A 14,898-nucleotide genomic window follows, 5' to 3' on the forward strand; every position below is an offset into this window, starting at 1 on the left:
TAACATCTTCGGATGGACGGGGCAAACGGGTCTCGCACCATGCTAGCCCACGATGCCAGCCTCCAACTGCATCTGGTGGGCTTTTCCGTACGGTTACCCGTACACACACATCTACAGCATGCACAGTATCGAACCTTTCTCTTTGTGCTTTCCTAACAATCTACGCACATTCACGTGCCGCCAGTGCACCATTGACACGGGTGCCACTCCAGTGCAAGTCTCCTCAATCAGCAAGCCCACACACACCTCAGCGCTACCCTAGGCCCCGTTTCGTGCACGAATCACATGTCGGTCACTTGTACTGCGTTCACAAATGGGGGACATTCATTGAGCACATATACTGGGCACAGCCCCAAACATCATTGCCCACGACTGCACGCCATCAAGTTCTAGAACGCGCGCCTTGTGCGTGGGACTAGTGCTACTGCAGCTACTTTAGCTTCAAGGCCCAACATCCAGTTGCCGACAGCCCACTGGCGGGGGCGAGGCTTTCCTCAAACCCCTCCGCACGCATTTCTCCCGGGGTTTACCCCTGGCCCCTGGCTTTCTCCGCTGTCCATCGAAACGCGCCGTCGCTCATGCCCAGGGTTGCACTCCTGCTCATGCCAGCCATGTGCGGTACTCCTCGGGGACCAGCCGCAGGTCAGCGCTCTCGTTCTGCGGGTGGTAGTAGCTGCAGGGGGTGGGGCCGCGTCAGGACAGTGTGGGTGTGCAGGGGCGAGCAGTGCGGGCTTGGGATTGGTGGACCCCTGGGCCACTGGGCTGGGCTTCGCACTTGCATGCGTACATGAATGCGTGTATGAATTGCGTGTATGTGGTGCAAGCAGGGGGCGGGCTGTGTGCGCGTCAACACCCGCAGGAGACCTGCGTGGGTGTCGGTACTTACAGTGCGCATCGCTTGTACGAGAACTTTTTGAAACCGCCGTACAGGTCATCAAACTTGACGTCCATGGCTTGTTCCAGGTTGGTCACACTGTAGGGAGAGTGGAAACGGGGGGACATGGCGAAGATCGATGTGGCTGTGACACGGAGAGCCTAGCTCCAGCGTGCGTGCGGGTTGGCGGGAGAACGCCGCGCGCGTGGACGTAAGACAGATGCGCGGCAGGTAATAAGTTGGACGAGCACCCTACGCACCTGCCGTCGGGGTGGATCACAATGAAGGGGTTGCGGCACGTGGCGCCGCTGCAGTACGACATGACGGTTAGTACGGCATCCAGTCGGTCGTACAGCCGCTTGAAGATTCCGTTGTACGGCGCCTTGAACTGTGTAAACCTGGGGGCGGGGCAAGGAAAGGCACCCACAGGCTGTTCAGCGGTCATGTGCTGGTGTGGGTCATGCCTCACCAAGTCCGCAGCCGCGGACGCCAACCAGCCCACTCCCGGCCCCGGCCTCCGCAGAGCCCCACATGCATCGCCACCTTCGCTTCCCTGGTCCCCCCGTGCTGCCGCCCCGCGCTCCGCGCCCTGCCGCTCCCCTCCCGCAGCCCGCACCCGCACCCGCACCCCCTCACTTGTCCTACAGCTCCCACCTCCACATTTCTGATGATGATGGGTTGACGATGACGATGGGCCCGGGCACATAACCCCCACCCCCCACCCCCTCACTTGTCCTGCACCCCCACCACTCCCCCCACCCCCAACCCCCCACCCCCTCACTTGTCCTGCCCCTCGCCTCCCGCAGCCCACCCCCTCACTTGTCCTGCACCCCCACCCCCAATCCTCACTTGTCCTGCAGCTCCACGGCGTCACGCCCCAGGTCGAACAGCTGCCGAACCGGGCCGTGGCCGGCCAGGCTCCTGGAATTGCACAGCACCACATACCTGCACACAAGACACGTCAAGACACATGGGGCCAAGGGTCAAGGCACCGAGTAACATGAGGAAACGTCACGGCATGGATGCGTGGGCCTGCCGATCTAAATCGGTCCTCAGGTGGCGACCTTGGAGCACCCACGCGTCCTGTGGCTCCTTAAGAATCATGGTTACACTTTGCGAAAGCATGGCCCCGTTTGTAGCTTACACAGCCTGGCCTGCAGCCCGCTCGGATAGCTAGCCCTGCGCTCGCCCCCACGCGCTCACTTGTAGCAGGTGTGGCCGCCGCTGCGCGGGTCCATGGGCGCGCCAAAGGCCTGGAAGGGGCTGCAGGCACGCAGCACGCGGTAGTCCTTGCCCGCTAGGTTGCTCATGCTGCCGTCCTGCAGGCCGGAGGGCGGCGTAGCGAGTGCGTTGTCAGGCAAGCACAAGGGGAAGGGTCGACGCTGTGCGTGATGTGTGAGGCATGTGCGGCGCGTGCGGGAAAACGCAACGTCCGGTGCACATGTTCGCCGCCGGAGGAGCACGTGTAACCATTTGGCGCGTTGCACCATTCCGGCACAGCCCCATTCCGGCACGCTTAGTTGCCGTACGCACCAGCCACGCCTCTATCAGTTGAATGTTCGACCAGTTGCCGTAGTACGGCTGCCCGGGCGCCCCGCTGGCCCCCGCCTGCAGCAGCGACCGCAGGCCTCCACCGGTCTGCGCCGACAGCTCCTCGCTTCTCATATCCACCGCATCCATGTCCACCGTGTCGAACCCAGAGCCCGCGTCATACATGGAGGCAAGCAGCCCGCGCTTCGAGGGCGGGTTTGGCGGGCGCGGCACCTTGGGCGCTTTCCCGTGCTTGCCCGGCGGCGGGGAAGGCAAGGGAGGCGACGGCGGCGGCTGGGGGCTCGGCGGTGGCAGGCCTGGGCACACGGGCCTGATCGGGCTGGCAGGCGCGCCGGGCTGGTTGGGGCTGGGGTAGGCGGCGGCGATGCGGTCGAGAGGCAGCGGTGCGCCGTCAACAGAGATGTTACCAGAGGTGGCGCCTGCAGGGGGAGTCAGGGAAGCCGGCTATGTCAGTGGCCACCCGTCCTCAGCACTGGGAGGAAAGCTGGAGGGTTGCGACACCGCGCCACACAGAGCCAGTAAGGGTATCACCACCCGGCATTCCCCGTGTAGACACGGAGCCACGCACGCACCCGCCAGGTGCGCGATGGTGGCCGTGAGGTCGGTCATGGCCGCCGCCACCTCGGGCACGTACACGCCGCGAGGCACGCCCGGGCCGGCCATCAGGAAGGGAACGCGCACGTCCTCCTCAAAGTAGGTGAACTTTTCCTGTTGATTTGAACATTGGAAGATGACAATCCAGGTCAGCTGGATGTGTATTAGAGAGGCTGGATGCTCTGTGGAACACACACGATACAGTACACATCGCGTTGTCGAGCCGCACCCTACCTGGGCCATGTTGTGGTTGCCCAGTTTGAATCCGTTGTCTGAGGTGTACATGATGACTGTGTTGTCTAGAAGTCCATGGCAGGCCAGGCGCTTCACTGCAAGACAGGAAGGAGGTTGTTGTAGCTAGGCGAGCTGCTGGTGTCGCTTTCAGTACGATGCGGAGGGAAAAGGAATCAATGATGGGCACTGTGCAAGCACCTTGCGCCTCCGCAACGCGCAATTGCATCCACGCAACACTCACTAACAGCATCAATGGTGTCGTCAACGGCGCGCAGCGACTGCAGCCGCGCCCGGTAGCGGCCGTCGATGTCCGTGACGTTGAAGTCGTTGGGGGTCTGCTTGCTGAAGCCGACGGCGGCCGGCACCGGCTTGCCCCAATTGCCGGTCTACAGGAGGCGAAAGTAACGAGCAAGGACACGCGCATGGTGTGGTGTGGGGTGGCGTGAACTTGGGTGGACGCCGTGCATCGTACCAGCTGCAATGAAGTATGACTTGCTGGCGATGTCAGGGGTTCGTTGACCCCGTGCAGGCAACGATGTGGAGCATTTTCCCCCTGGCTGCCCTGAACGAAGCGGCGGAGGAGACATGCAGCAACGCACACACGCCTGGCAGGACTCACCCGCGGAGCCTTTACTCCGGGAAACAGGTCCCGGTACGCAGGAGGCACCTGTGGCGAGGAGGTGAGGGAAATGTAGGGAAGGCCGCACAAGGGAGGTCAGCTGCAGTCCAGCCGGCCTTTCCATCACGACAGCCACCGGCTATACGTCCAACCATGTGCAATGACCACGCACACTCTACCGCTGCCCCGCACCAGATGGCATTCCGGATGCGCGCCTGTTGTAATCCTTTTACAAGGCATGTTCCCACACCCTCACACGCCACAGCACCCTACTCACCTGCGGGTAGGCGCCCGGTCCCTTGGCGTCGTGGGGGGCCACTGTGGAGATGTACAGGAAGAAGGGCTTGCCACTGGCCGCGCCGTCGCTGGTATGGTAGGGACAGAAAGAAGTTGGGAAACAGGTTGTGAGATATCAGCGCACCCAACGGCAGAGGGCTTATTGCACCTAGTGTGATGTTGGAAGGCTAGGCCGCGAGCACGTGGGTGGGCAGCTGCAGCAGGCGTGGAAGGAGCTGTCGTGCTGTGGCAGGCAGGGCTCCGTACACAAGGACCCCACCGTCGTCAAACCCCCTCCGACCCACGCACACACACACACACACACACACACAACTCACTCCAGGTAGGTGAGAGCCTTGCTCCGGATCACCTCCTCGTGGTAATCGCCAAAGTACGTCTGCACCTCGCCCTGGCAGTTGGTCATGTAGTTGGGGGCCTGCCGGGCATGCGGGCGCGGGGGGAGGTCAGGCGCAAGGAGGCTGCCTGGCTGCTGGCGCGCAGGGGGGAGCAGCTGACCTGCTGTAATGCCCGCCGGGGTGTAGGCGTGTATGGTACTAAGTTACTTAGACGTTAAGGGTTCACCCACCCGCGGATAGTCTTCGCTGAATTCGTACTCCGAATCCGTGGTGAAGTCCTGAATCAACGGGTCGGCCACCGTCCAGCCCTGCATGCAGACAAACATGCGCCAGGGCTTGGGTGTCACATTTCGGGTACGAAACGTCGGCCCTGAAACACGCGAGGCCCGCATCACCGCTGCACCTCCCCAAACCGAACACACCTTGGGGCACCCAAACTTCTTCACTGCCTTGTAGGTGAAGCCGTTGAGGAACTTCCCAACCATGTAGGTGCTGTAGCCGGCATCCTGCACCACCGCACATAGCGAAATGTGGTAGCCAAAACAGGTAAAGAAGTGGTGTAACGAAGTGCGGCAAATCACTTGCAGGCGGGCAAATGTGATTTGCGACAGTGCAGGCGCCGTGTACGCCCCGTGCCCCGCCGCCCTTGGCCCTCGCTAGCTGACCTGCAGCCACAGCGGCAGGTAGTCGTGGTCGAGGTCCTGCCCCATCATCTTGGTCACACTGCCTGTGGCGAGATCAATAACAAGGCAGCAGGATGATGTGGTGGCTTCTGCTGTGCGCGAGACCAAGAATCTTTAGCACGCGTAATTGCAATTCTAAAGCTACAGCTATACTTGCAGGGACCCATGAGTAATGGGAGATTGAGACACAGCAGCCAGCGCGACCTACCGTGCACCGTACCCCCACCGTGCATCCCCGCCGCGCCGTGCATCCCCGCCGCGCCGTGCATCCCCGCCGCGCAACGGCCCTACCGCACCTCGCAAGTTGCCATTGCTGGTGATGTTGGTGGTGTGGCAGTATTTGCCAGTGAAGAAGCTAGTGCGGCTAGGGCAGCAGCTGGCGATGGATGTGACAAAATTGGGCACCTCCATACCTGTTGCAACGCATAACACGCATTGGTGGCACCATTGATAGGGGTTCGGGGTTGGCTTATGGACCGTGACGGGGACCAGGAAATACTGAGATACCCAGGAAAGATACACGAGGATCCATGTTAACCCACGACGTTAACCCGATCAGTTGTAGCTGTCAGACCTGGGGAAGGCCAGCCCTAATGCAGACAGCGCGCCGCGTCTCACCCTGCTTGCGCAGGTACTTGTCCAGCGAGGGCATCCACTTAGCATCCGTGCTGCCCAGCACATAGTCTTGGTCATCCTGTTCCATGTACGACAACGCCCCGCTGTCCGTCAAGGGGGAGTCAGGTGGGCGTGCCAAGAAGTGTCGCTGCAGTGCTGCGTGCCGAGGGTGTTGCATGCCCAGGCATGGCAACCCCACCCCGCCAAGCTCTTGCCACCCATCCACCAAACATCGCTCCTCCCTTGATTTGCACGTCTTTCTTACGGTCATGATGAAGATGATGTTGGGTTTTGATTTCGGGCTCGCAGCCACGCGCTGTGCATGCCCGGGTTGGAACAGCGTTACTGTAGCAAGCATCAGCGCTACGAGCGTGCATCCTAGTCTGTTGTGCATTGCTTTATGGCGTGCGCCGCCCAGTATTTGTGCCAGAACAACTCCGCGCCGAGACGGGCACCGTCGACTAGGTTCCAGCATTTTTTGGCGAGTGCTTTATAATCAAGACACCAGTGTAGATGGATACATTAGAATTTGCTCATACACGTTCGTAAGCGGAACTGGCGGGCGGAGGCCTGCGTTTCTTATGTAATGTTGTTGGCCTTTGACAGGTATGTACAGATTTAGCGGATATGTGGATCATAAAGTCGATACAGCGCTGCAACCGACTACACTGGCGAACCTGGTCCATTGGGCGGGAATGCACCCTGGTGCCGCAAATCAACTTCCTGACAGTGCAGTTCTTAAATACAAAATAGGATGAACCAATAGAAAGCATGATGCGCTAGCACACACGCTGGAGTTGAAATTCATGCTTTGACTTTCGCAGTATGGCGCTGTCCTGAACGTCGACGTGCCCCGGCAAGGTCGCATTAGTCTTCTAGCAACTCACATGAGGTCATCAAAGCTGGGCTGGCAGATGGTGGCGCGCTGGCACCTGGCGCTCTGTGCCACCATCCTGCTTGCGGCATGCGGTTGCGCGCAAGCCGCAAGCACCACCAAGCGGCCCAACATCGTCCTCATCATGACAGGTGCGCATAATGCACGTGCAGGGCGTGCCCCGTGTGCGCGCTTGGTGTGTTGGAGTCACACTCAAGCGGAAGAGTGAAGGCAGGGCTGTCAGACAACCCGGGTCAGACACCTGTCTTTTTTTTCCGCCCGTTGACCATCACTCTGTCACTATTGCATCTGTTCTACTCCCTTCCCCTTTTCCCTCGCGTTGTCCCCCCCGTCCCCACCCGCCACCAGATGACCAGGACTACATGCTCAACTCCACACACCCCTACTACATGCCGCAGCTTCACCGCCTGGTGCGGCGCAGAGGTGCGCGGCAGCAGTGCAAACGGCCTGAGCCGCCATGATGGCAAGGGGCACCGCAGGAGAGCGGCGGGGAACAGGGCGTGGTGGAATCGTGCCTGTGCGCCAACAAGGAAGCTGATGTGTCGTGTGCACTTCGTCTATGCTTGCGTCATCCTTCGTATGCTGGCATTAAGTATACCTCCACCGCGTGTCGCTCATACCCGTGTGCTGGTGCTGGTGGTGCTGGTGGTGCTGGCGGACACAGGCCTGGAGGTGCAACATTTCATCACGCCGGTGGCCAGCTGCTGCCCCGCCCGCACTGCCTTCCTGACTGGAAGGTGCGCGACTGGGGTATGGGTGCGGGTGTGCGGGTGCGGGTGCGGGTGCGCCGCACCTGCCTGCGCGCCTGCGCACGGCGACTGATGCGATGTCCCATTGACACATGCTGTGTCCTGACACACACACGCCACAGGCACTGCCACAACACAAACATGACATCCAATGCGTGGCCTCTAGGTGCGTGGGGCAGCGTGTGTTAGGTGACACAATAGCTCTAATGCAGCTGCGTGCTAGCTGGAAGCCCCTTGAGAGCTCACCTGCCCTCCGAAACCCCCATCTTTATCAAACCACACACACGTACGCTGTGCCCGCCCCACGCGCAGGCGGCTACGTCAAGTTCATGCGAGATCAGCTGGACACAAACTACTTACCCGTGTGGCTGCAGGTGGGCGTGACCGTCAGTGAGAAGGGAGGGAGCGCGTGCGCGTGTGTGTATGCATCACATGCGTATATAGCTTGCGACGGCTTGCTGCGAGGAGGGGGGGGGCAGTGTGACAGCCGCTGCTGCAGTGCATCCCGGCACAGGAATCCCCACCAGATCTCAAACCGCCGCACCGGCCGTGTCCTTCCCCCCGCCACACCACGCCGTGCCGCACATGCCTCCGCCGCATCCCCTCCGGCTTCACGGTTTTCAGTTCTCACCCATGCACACAACACACACACACACACACACAAATACACACATACACACACATACACATACACACACATTACCTACACAGGCCGCCGGCTACAACACTTACCTGGTGGGAAAGCTGCTCAACGGCTTCACACAGGACGCGGCCGCCAAGTTGGGCTGCCCACGTGGCTGGACCAGCCTGGGTGAGCGGAGGGGGAGCGGCGTGGGGCTCGGCATGCAGCAGTGGGCGGTGTAGGTCAGGCCGTTAGGTAGGGATGCCTTGGCACGGCCTTGGCTCCTAGCGGTTTGCGAATGCAGCAATCGAACTGCAGTGAAAAGGAGTGCCCGCTCTCCCTACCAGGAATGTTTGAACCTGCATTCTGCCGCCCCTGCCTCGCCTTGCCCTGCCTTGCCTTGCCTTGCCTTGCCTGCAGACCCGCTTGCCAAGGGCGACGCCGGACCCAGCGAGGAACTGACGGCCAAGGGCAGCCCCACCTTCTTGCGCCGCTGCGACCCCAAGCAGCTGCAGGTGCGTGTGGCTGTGCGTGACTGTATTTTCGTGTGTGGATGTGTGTGTGCAGTGCGTGTAGAACCGAAACAAAAGCCCGCCAAGACGCCGTGTGTATGTGTGTGTGTGTGTGTGTGTGTGTGTGTGTGTGTGTGTGTGTGTGTGCTTGCGCGTGCATACACTTCATCAGACCGATATCCACACACGGTTTGTGACAAGCCCGCACACGCACGCACATGTCGCGCCGCGGTGCAGGTGTACCCGGGTGCCAATGAGGACGTCATCATCCGAGAAAAGACCCTGGAGTACATCGAGTGCGTGTGGGACGCTGCAGCAGGGCTGGTGCGATAGATGTTGATGGGGCGGAAGTGGGTGCGGCAGAGTAGCTAGGTTGAGATGGAAGGGATTTGAGCGTGCTGTCTGCCGATCGGGTATTTCCAAGCCTCCCCTACCTCGCCTCTGCGCCCGCCCGCTTGCCTGCCCTGGCGTAGTGAGGCGGCCACCGCCGGCGCGCCGTTCTTCCTCTTCGTTCCCACCTTTGCGCCTCATGACCAATACTCGGGGGGTAGCGCCGCACTGCCTGAGGTGGAGCCCAAGTACCGCGGCCTGTTCAGCCAGGTGCCGCTGTTCAAGGTGGGTGGGCGGTGATAATGGGCGGGTGGGTGATAATGGGTGAAGGTGTTTGTGGTCGGGTGGGTGGTAGTTGGTGATAATGGTTGGGTGGGTGGTAGTGGGTGGGTGGGTGGGTGGGTGATAATGGGTGGGTGGGTGGGTGTGCTGTGCTGGGTGGGGGCGTTTATTGCACGGCGGGGCGTCAGTGGATGGAATGTGGGGAAGGCGCGGCGCCCGGCCGTATGTGTTCTTGAGCACGTGGATTTGTGGTGCTATGGTTCTGCAATGTCGAGCAACTGATCGATGCACTGTCAATCCCGGTGGTGACACGGCCTGCAGAGCCCCAACTTCGCACGCTCGGTGCCAAAGCAGATTGGCTACTACTGGGCCTCGGGTGTGACTGAGCAGGTGGGTGCGTGGGGTGGGGGACTATGTGCCCGAGTCCCAAGGGTCAAGGAATCGTTGCCCAACCCAAAAATGCAGTGCGAGCTCCACGTATGTCCTGGATAGGGGGGGGGCGCAACCGTGGGGCGCGCGTATGCAATGGGGAACGGGCATGCACGCACTGCGGCGGGTCAGCGGCCACGCACCTTGGCGCGGCTCGTTACATACGTGGTGTGGCACAGTGTGGCCGCTGCAGCACACACACACACACACACACACACACACACACACACACACACACACACACACACACACACACACACACACACACACACACACGCACGCACACACACATACACACACACCGCCCTCGCTTGGCGCTCACGTAGTGGCGTGCGTGCGTGGTGCTGCAGGTGGCAGCGATCAGGACCCGCTACCGTGCACGGCTAGAGGTGCGCGTGTGGTTTTGTATGTGTGGTGGAGAGCCACGAACAAGGGTGCTTGGGTTTGGGCCCCAGCCCTGCTGTCTTAAATCCCGCCTGGATGTGGGGATGTGACATGAGATTCTTCGCTGCTGACATTACTGTACCGTCCACCTCTCCATCTCAGTCACCTTCCCCTGGCACTCCCTGCCTCTCATCCGCTTCCCAACCCCGCCCCCGAGATTGCTTACCGTCTACCCTTACTTTCTTAAGCTAATCATGATTGTCGCCCCCGCCCCCTTCCTAACCGCGCAGTCGCTGCGCACCGTGGATGACACCATTGCCGCGGTGGTGAGCCGGCTGGCGTGCCGCGGCCTCCTCGAGGACACAGTCATCATGTTCACATCCGATAACGGATTCAAGCTGGGCAACCACAACATCGCGCAGGTGCGAGTTAGTTTGGCGAGATCGAACGCTGCGGCCCGGTGGTTGGAGCCGCACGTGCGGTGCTCGGAGCCCGCATGGTTTGAATACGGGCAGTTACGCGGGCTGGCTGGCGGGTCATTTCCTTGCGGGGCGCGGCGGTGTGGCAGTGGACGCTGGACCGCGAGTAAACCTGCCGACTCGTGAGCAGCGACACAACAAGACAACGCAACACGTGTTATTATGTACGCGCACGCACGCACAGGAGAAGTTCACGCAGTACGAGGAGGACGTCCGAGTGCCCATGCTCATGGCGGGGCCCGGCATCCCGCGCGGCGCCGCCACCGGGCCCGAGCTGCAGGCCTCGCTCACCGACCTCACCGCCACCATCCTGGCGCTTGCGGGTGCGGGCGGGCTGATCTTGAGGCTGGGCGAGTGGCGCGGGTGGTGGGGGTGCCGGGGCATGTTTATGTGTGTGGGTGCGTGAAGGTGTGTGTGGTGTGTACGGAAGTGCGATTGGGCATTGGCAACCCTTCACCGGCTTATTACGGTACGCGCATGACCGAGTAGCGCCTGCGTTTTGCAACGCTGGACGCGGCCACACAACCCATCTACTCACACAGGGGCCAGCACGGGCGCCACGGAGATTGACGGCGCAGCACTGCCCCTCGCCGACCTGCTGGCTCGAGCCGGCAAGCCCGGGGCAGCGGCGGCAGCGGTTGGCTCCGGAGCCGTGCCGCCGGACAGCGATTTGTCGTACTACTGCACACCGCCGCCGCCACCCGACCCACCGATGCCACCCGCGCCGCCGTTGCCGCCAGTGGGCTCGGGCAAGCCCACACCCGCACAGGTGTGCGCGCTTGGGCTACGTACTTCAGGGCTGCCGAATGTTTGCACTGCCGTGGCACTGCTTGCGGCAGGTCTTGACGGCTGACGACATGGGTAGATACCCAGAAGTCGTTGGTCAGTAACTTGAAATATGTTGTTCCGGTACTCTTGTTGGCCCTTCAGCAAAGCGGCGGCGACCGGCGGCGGTCAGCGCGAAGTCGCAGTATTATGGCAAGCGCCGCAACGCTTCCCGCTGTCGAGGAGAACATGAATGGGCACGAGAACGCTCAGGCGGAGGCCGGCGGAGCTGCTGCGATGGACGGCGGTGCGCTGGCTGGCTGGCAGAGGCCGGCGGGCTGGGCGTGGCACCATGAGATGTGGATCCAGGTGCGGGCCACGGGTATTAAACATAGCGTAAGCGACGTAAGGGAACAGCGCTGATCCGGTGGGGTCCGTTACTCCCCGTCATCAGGGGAAGGTATATGAGTAATGATCGCACAAAGATGCACCCGCCGTCAGCAACCGGTGCGGGTGTCGCTGTGGAGGGGCGGTGGGGCGATGAGCTGCGGACCCGGGTGCGCATCAGCCCCGTGTTCCCCTTGAAGACTCCCTTGCACGTGTGCGTGTGTGTATGTGTGCGTGTACGTGTGCTCGGTCTCCAACCTCGTGCGCACCCGCCCCCCCCCCCCCCCCCCACACACACACAGGACCACGCCGTGGGTCTGGGGCTGACGCAGTGGCTGCAAGAGCGGCGTTCCAACCTGACCGGCGGCCCAGCCCTTCACCACAACCAGCACCAGCATCGTCAGCCGCAAGGTTTGCAGGCAGTGCCGGGCCATCGGGCAGTGCAGGACCAGGTCCAGGGGCTGTGGGGCGACCTGCCGCCTGTGGATCCGGCGCGGCTGTTGGAGTACTCGCTGGAAAGAGTGAGAGCGGCCCTTCGGGAGCTGGAGGCGGAGCAGCAGCAGCAGGCGGAACAGGCGGCCGGAGCGCAGCAAGCATACAGCAGGGCAGCAGAGAACACGGCAGTGCGGGACGACGAAGAGGAAGGTGCAGCTGCCGAGGGGGAGGGGGAGGAGAGTGAGGAGGTGGCTTTGGAGGAGCAGGCAGTAATGGCGGGTGCTCGGCGCCGGGTCGTGCAGCAGCGGCAACCGCCGCCGAGCCGGCTCGATCGACCGAGTAAGGGCAAAGGCGGCATGCCACGGTCACCGCCACAGCCTCCACCCCAGCCGCCATCACCTCGGCCGTCACCGTCGCCGCTCACGCCTTCTGCGGCGCCTGTGACCATGCCCAGTCTTGGGGAATGGAGCAATGTGTGAGTCATTCAACGCTAGCGGCGCATGCTGTCATTTGCCTACCCATGCGTAGGCTGGCCCTTGCGCCGGGTGCTGACGACCAATCGACGCTCATCTGTATCGCTTGTTTCAGTACATCGCACACATACGCTCCGCACTCCTAAACCGCGCTCCCTCCACCGTTATTTCCTAATTCCTTTCAGGGCGCTGATCGAGTCTTGGCTGGATGGCGTGTTCAAGGGCAAGTACTACCGCACTCTGCGCATCTGCGCTGACTTCCTGGCCTTTGGGCCGCCCGCGGACGGCGGCGCCTGGACCTGCTACAAGTGCGTGCGTGGGTGTCTGCTACATTGGGCACATCGTAGGGTGGTGTGGGTCCAGTTCGGTTGGGGCTTTGGTTGGGTTGGGCGGCGGGCCAGCGTGGGCAAACGTGGGGATGGGGTATTATCACCTGTCCCAAGGATAAGGAAGGGGGTGTGGGGACACGGCACGGCACGGCACGGCGGCAATCGCTCTTCCCGATCACCCCTGCGCCGCCAGGCCAACATAACGCCGGCTCTTGGGTCGGGGGCCATGCGAGAGCCGGGGGGGAAGGGGGTGGCACATTGGCAATAGGGTTATGGGGGCCTTGGGGGTGGGGTATCATGGGTTCCAATGAGCAAGCTGATTGTGGCAAGGCATAAAAAAGTCGCACCTTGCGACCATCTTTTCGCCAAAACGACATAAGGACGCCGGATCATGCTGCACAGGTACACCAAGCTGTGCAACCCGGTGAAGAAGCAGGCGGCGATGCCGACCCAGATCGAGTTGTATGACCTGGGACAGGACCCCGCGGAGGTTCGGGACAGGTGGGCGATCCCAATCCAGATCCAACTTGCCCCGGGCAGGAGGTGGTTGCGGCGGCGGAGTGAAGGCATCTTGACGACTGCCAAGACAGCAGCATCCCATTACTCACACTGAGGACGTTTGCGGTCCCACCTCTGTGCGCGTGTGCGGTACAGGTCTCGGCCGCCTTACAGCGCCATGACTCAGCGCCTGCTAGTGCGGCTGGATGCCGTACTCACGGTAATGTCGTACTGCAGCGGCGCCACGTGCAGGTGCGCCCGCGCAGATCCATGGCGTGATTGGGACAGCGGAGAGAGCGATGGTGATTGCGCACAGTCGCTGGATTCCCTCTCGCGGCAGAGGGCGGTGTATGTTGTCAGAGCCAGCCTTGTGACTCCTGGTGAATGTGACGCGACGTGTGCTGTGCCTGTGCTGCAACAGGCAACCTTTCACGCGCATCCATCCCGACGGCGCCGTCTTGAACCTGACCGCCGCCATGGACGCCAGATACGACAGCTTGTACGACCGCTTCAAGCCCCTGACGTACAAGAAATGCGCAATGTGAGACATTCTGCTTGGGCGCCGTGTGTTAGTATGTGTGCGCTGGCTGCGGTCCCCACTCCTGTTTGACATCCTCAGGAAGACTTGGGGTTCCTGATTTCGGGGGTGGGGCGATCGCGCGGCTACTGCATTTGCCTCTGCCGTGTTTCGTTGTTTCCCATGCTCCGTAGCACCACTCGGCCGCCTCCACTCGGTCACTCCCTTGTTGTCCGTATGCTCACTTCTGATTCCTCCCTGGTTCCTCACTGCCTCGCTGCCTCGCCGCTACAGTTACTACGACCCCAGGAATGAGGACCCGGACCCCTACCTAGCCGGGCTGGGCAGCACCAGCAGCAGCTAGCCCCAGGACGCGGCCCCGGGTGGGGCACCGTACAAGCTGCAGAAGGAGGGCTTGGGGCGGACACGGGTTATCTACGTTAAGCAGGGTGCGTATAGCACTTTTACCTGCGGCGCTGATATGGCTTTGGAATAACTGCATCATGCTCATGGTGGAAAAAGTGTGGGCTGGTGCAAGGCGGTTGGAGTGAAGTGATTGTGCGGCTGGAACGTGCAAGGGGGGGGTGGATTAAGTTGTGGGGTTCTGAAGTTACTGAGTTACGGAGGCGGGGTGGGACTGGGCACGCAGGGAGTCAAAGCGTTGGCGGAGAGTGCTGAGGACATGGCACCCCTGGTACGTGCCTGGTAGGAAGGCGAAAATGCGGGGCGAAGAGGAGGATAATGTATGCATGTGGCTGTCGTGGCTCTGCGTGGTGAGCCTGGGCTAGCGAGCAGTGGAAGCGGTGTCGCTGGAGGCAGTCGGAGGTCGTCAAAGGCGTCATTCAATTAGGTAATTTTGAGCCATCCTTAGCCAGGGGGATGGGGTCCACCTTCTTTGGTGCGAAGTTCGCAGAGTTCTGTCCGTTTCTTGGTTGCAACCGACAACTGACAGAAGGTTCGACGGACAATCCTGACCCCAATGCGATTGCTGTAAGCTTAAAGAAAGCTTA

General features: G+C 61.5%; 2 protein-coding genes across 3 annotated transcripts; one reads left to right on the top strand and one right to left on the bottom strand.

The window, feature by feature from the left end:
* Position 1: 1 nt before the first annotated feature.
* CHLRE_05g239750v5 (uncharacterized protein) lies at positions 2 to 6,437 on the bottom strand. Its single transcript, XM_043062348.1, has 18 exons — positions 6,068 to 6,437; positions 5,806 to 5,881; positions 5,484 to 5,600; positions 5,170 to 5,231; positions 4,927 to 5,010; positions 4,735 to 4,812; positions 4,487 to 4,584; positions 4,150 to 4,237; positions 3,873 to 3,920; positions 3,495 to 3,639; positions 3,254 to 3,348; positions 2,998 to 3,133; positions 2,408 to 2,844; positions 2,078 to 2,193; positions 1,724 to 1,819; positions 1,135 to 1,272; positions 887 to 973; positions 2 to 673 (listed from the first exon to the last, which is right to left on the bottom strand). The coding sequence occupies exons 1-18, from the start codon at positions 6,158 to 6,160 to the stop codon at positions 601 to 603; spliced, it is 2,067 nt and encodes a 688-aa protein (XP_042924911.1). The 5' UTR covers positions 6,161 to 6,437; the 3' UTR covers positions 2 to 600.
* CHLRE_05g239800v5 (uncharacterized protein) lies at positions 6,358 to 14,894 on the top strand. 2 transcript variants are annotated; one of them, XM_043062349.1, is made up of 22 exons: positions 6,358 to 6,408; positions 6,627 to 6,828; positions 7,046 to 7,120; positions 7,362 to 7,434; positions 7,569 to 7,612; positions 7,759 to 7,820; positions 8,158 to 8,257; positions 8,489 to 8,583; positions 8,818 to 8,876; positions 9,054 to 9,195; positions 9,514 to 9,582; positions 9,972 to 10,010; positions 10,296 to 10,427; positions 10,669 to 10,807; positions 11,027 to 11,253; positions 11,415 to 11,618; positions 11,939 to 12,546; positions 12,730 to 12,852; positions 13,276 to 13,374; positions 13,528 to 13,623; positions 13,793 to 13,912; positions 14,183 to 14,894. In XM_043062349.1, exons 2-22 carry the CDS (start codon positions 6,690 to 6,692, stop codon positions 14,250 to 14,252), a joined length of 2,715 nt encoding a protein of 904 aa, XP_042924912.1. In that variant the 5' UTR covers positions 6,358 to 6,408; positions 6,627 to 6,689; the 3' UTR covers positions 14,253 to 14,894. The 2 variants fall into 2 exon arrangements, with proteins under 2 accessions (XP_042924912.1, XP_042924913.1); XM_043062350.1 differs by lacking the exon at positions 6,358 to 6,408 and having other exon boundaries at positions 6,568 to 6,828.
* Positions 14,895 to 14,898: the final 4 nt, after the last annotated feature.

The sequence above is a fragment of the Chlamydomonas reinhardtii genome, chromosome 5 (genome assembly GCF_000002595.2).
Source record: "Chlamydomonas reinhardtii strain CC-503 cw92 mt+ chromosome 5, whole genome shotgun sequence".
Classification (NCBI taxonomy): Eukaryota; Viridiplantae; Chlorophyta; class Chlorophyceae; order Chlamydomonadales; family Chlamydomonadaceae; genus Chlamydomonas; species Chlamydomonas reinhardtii.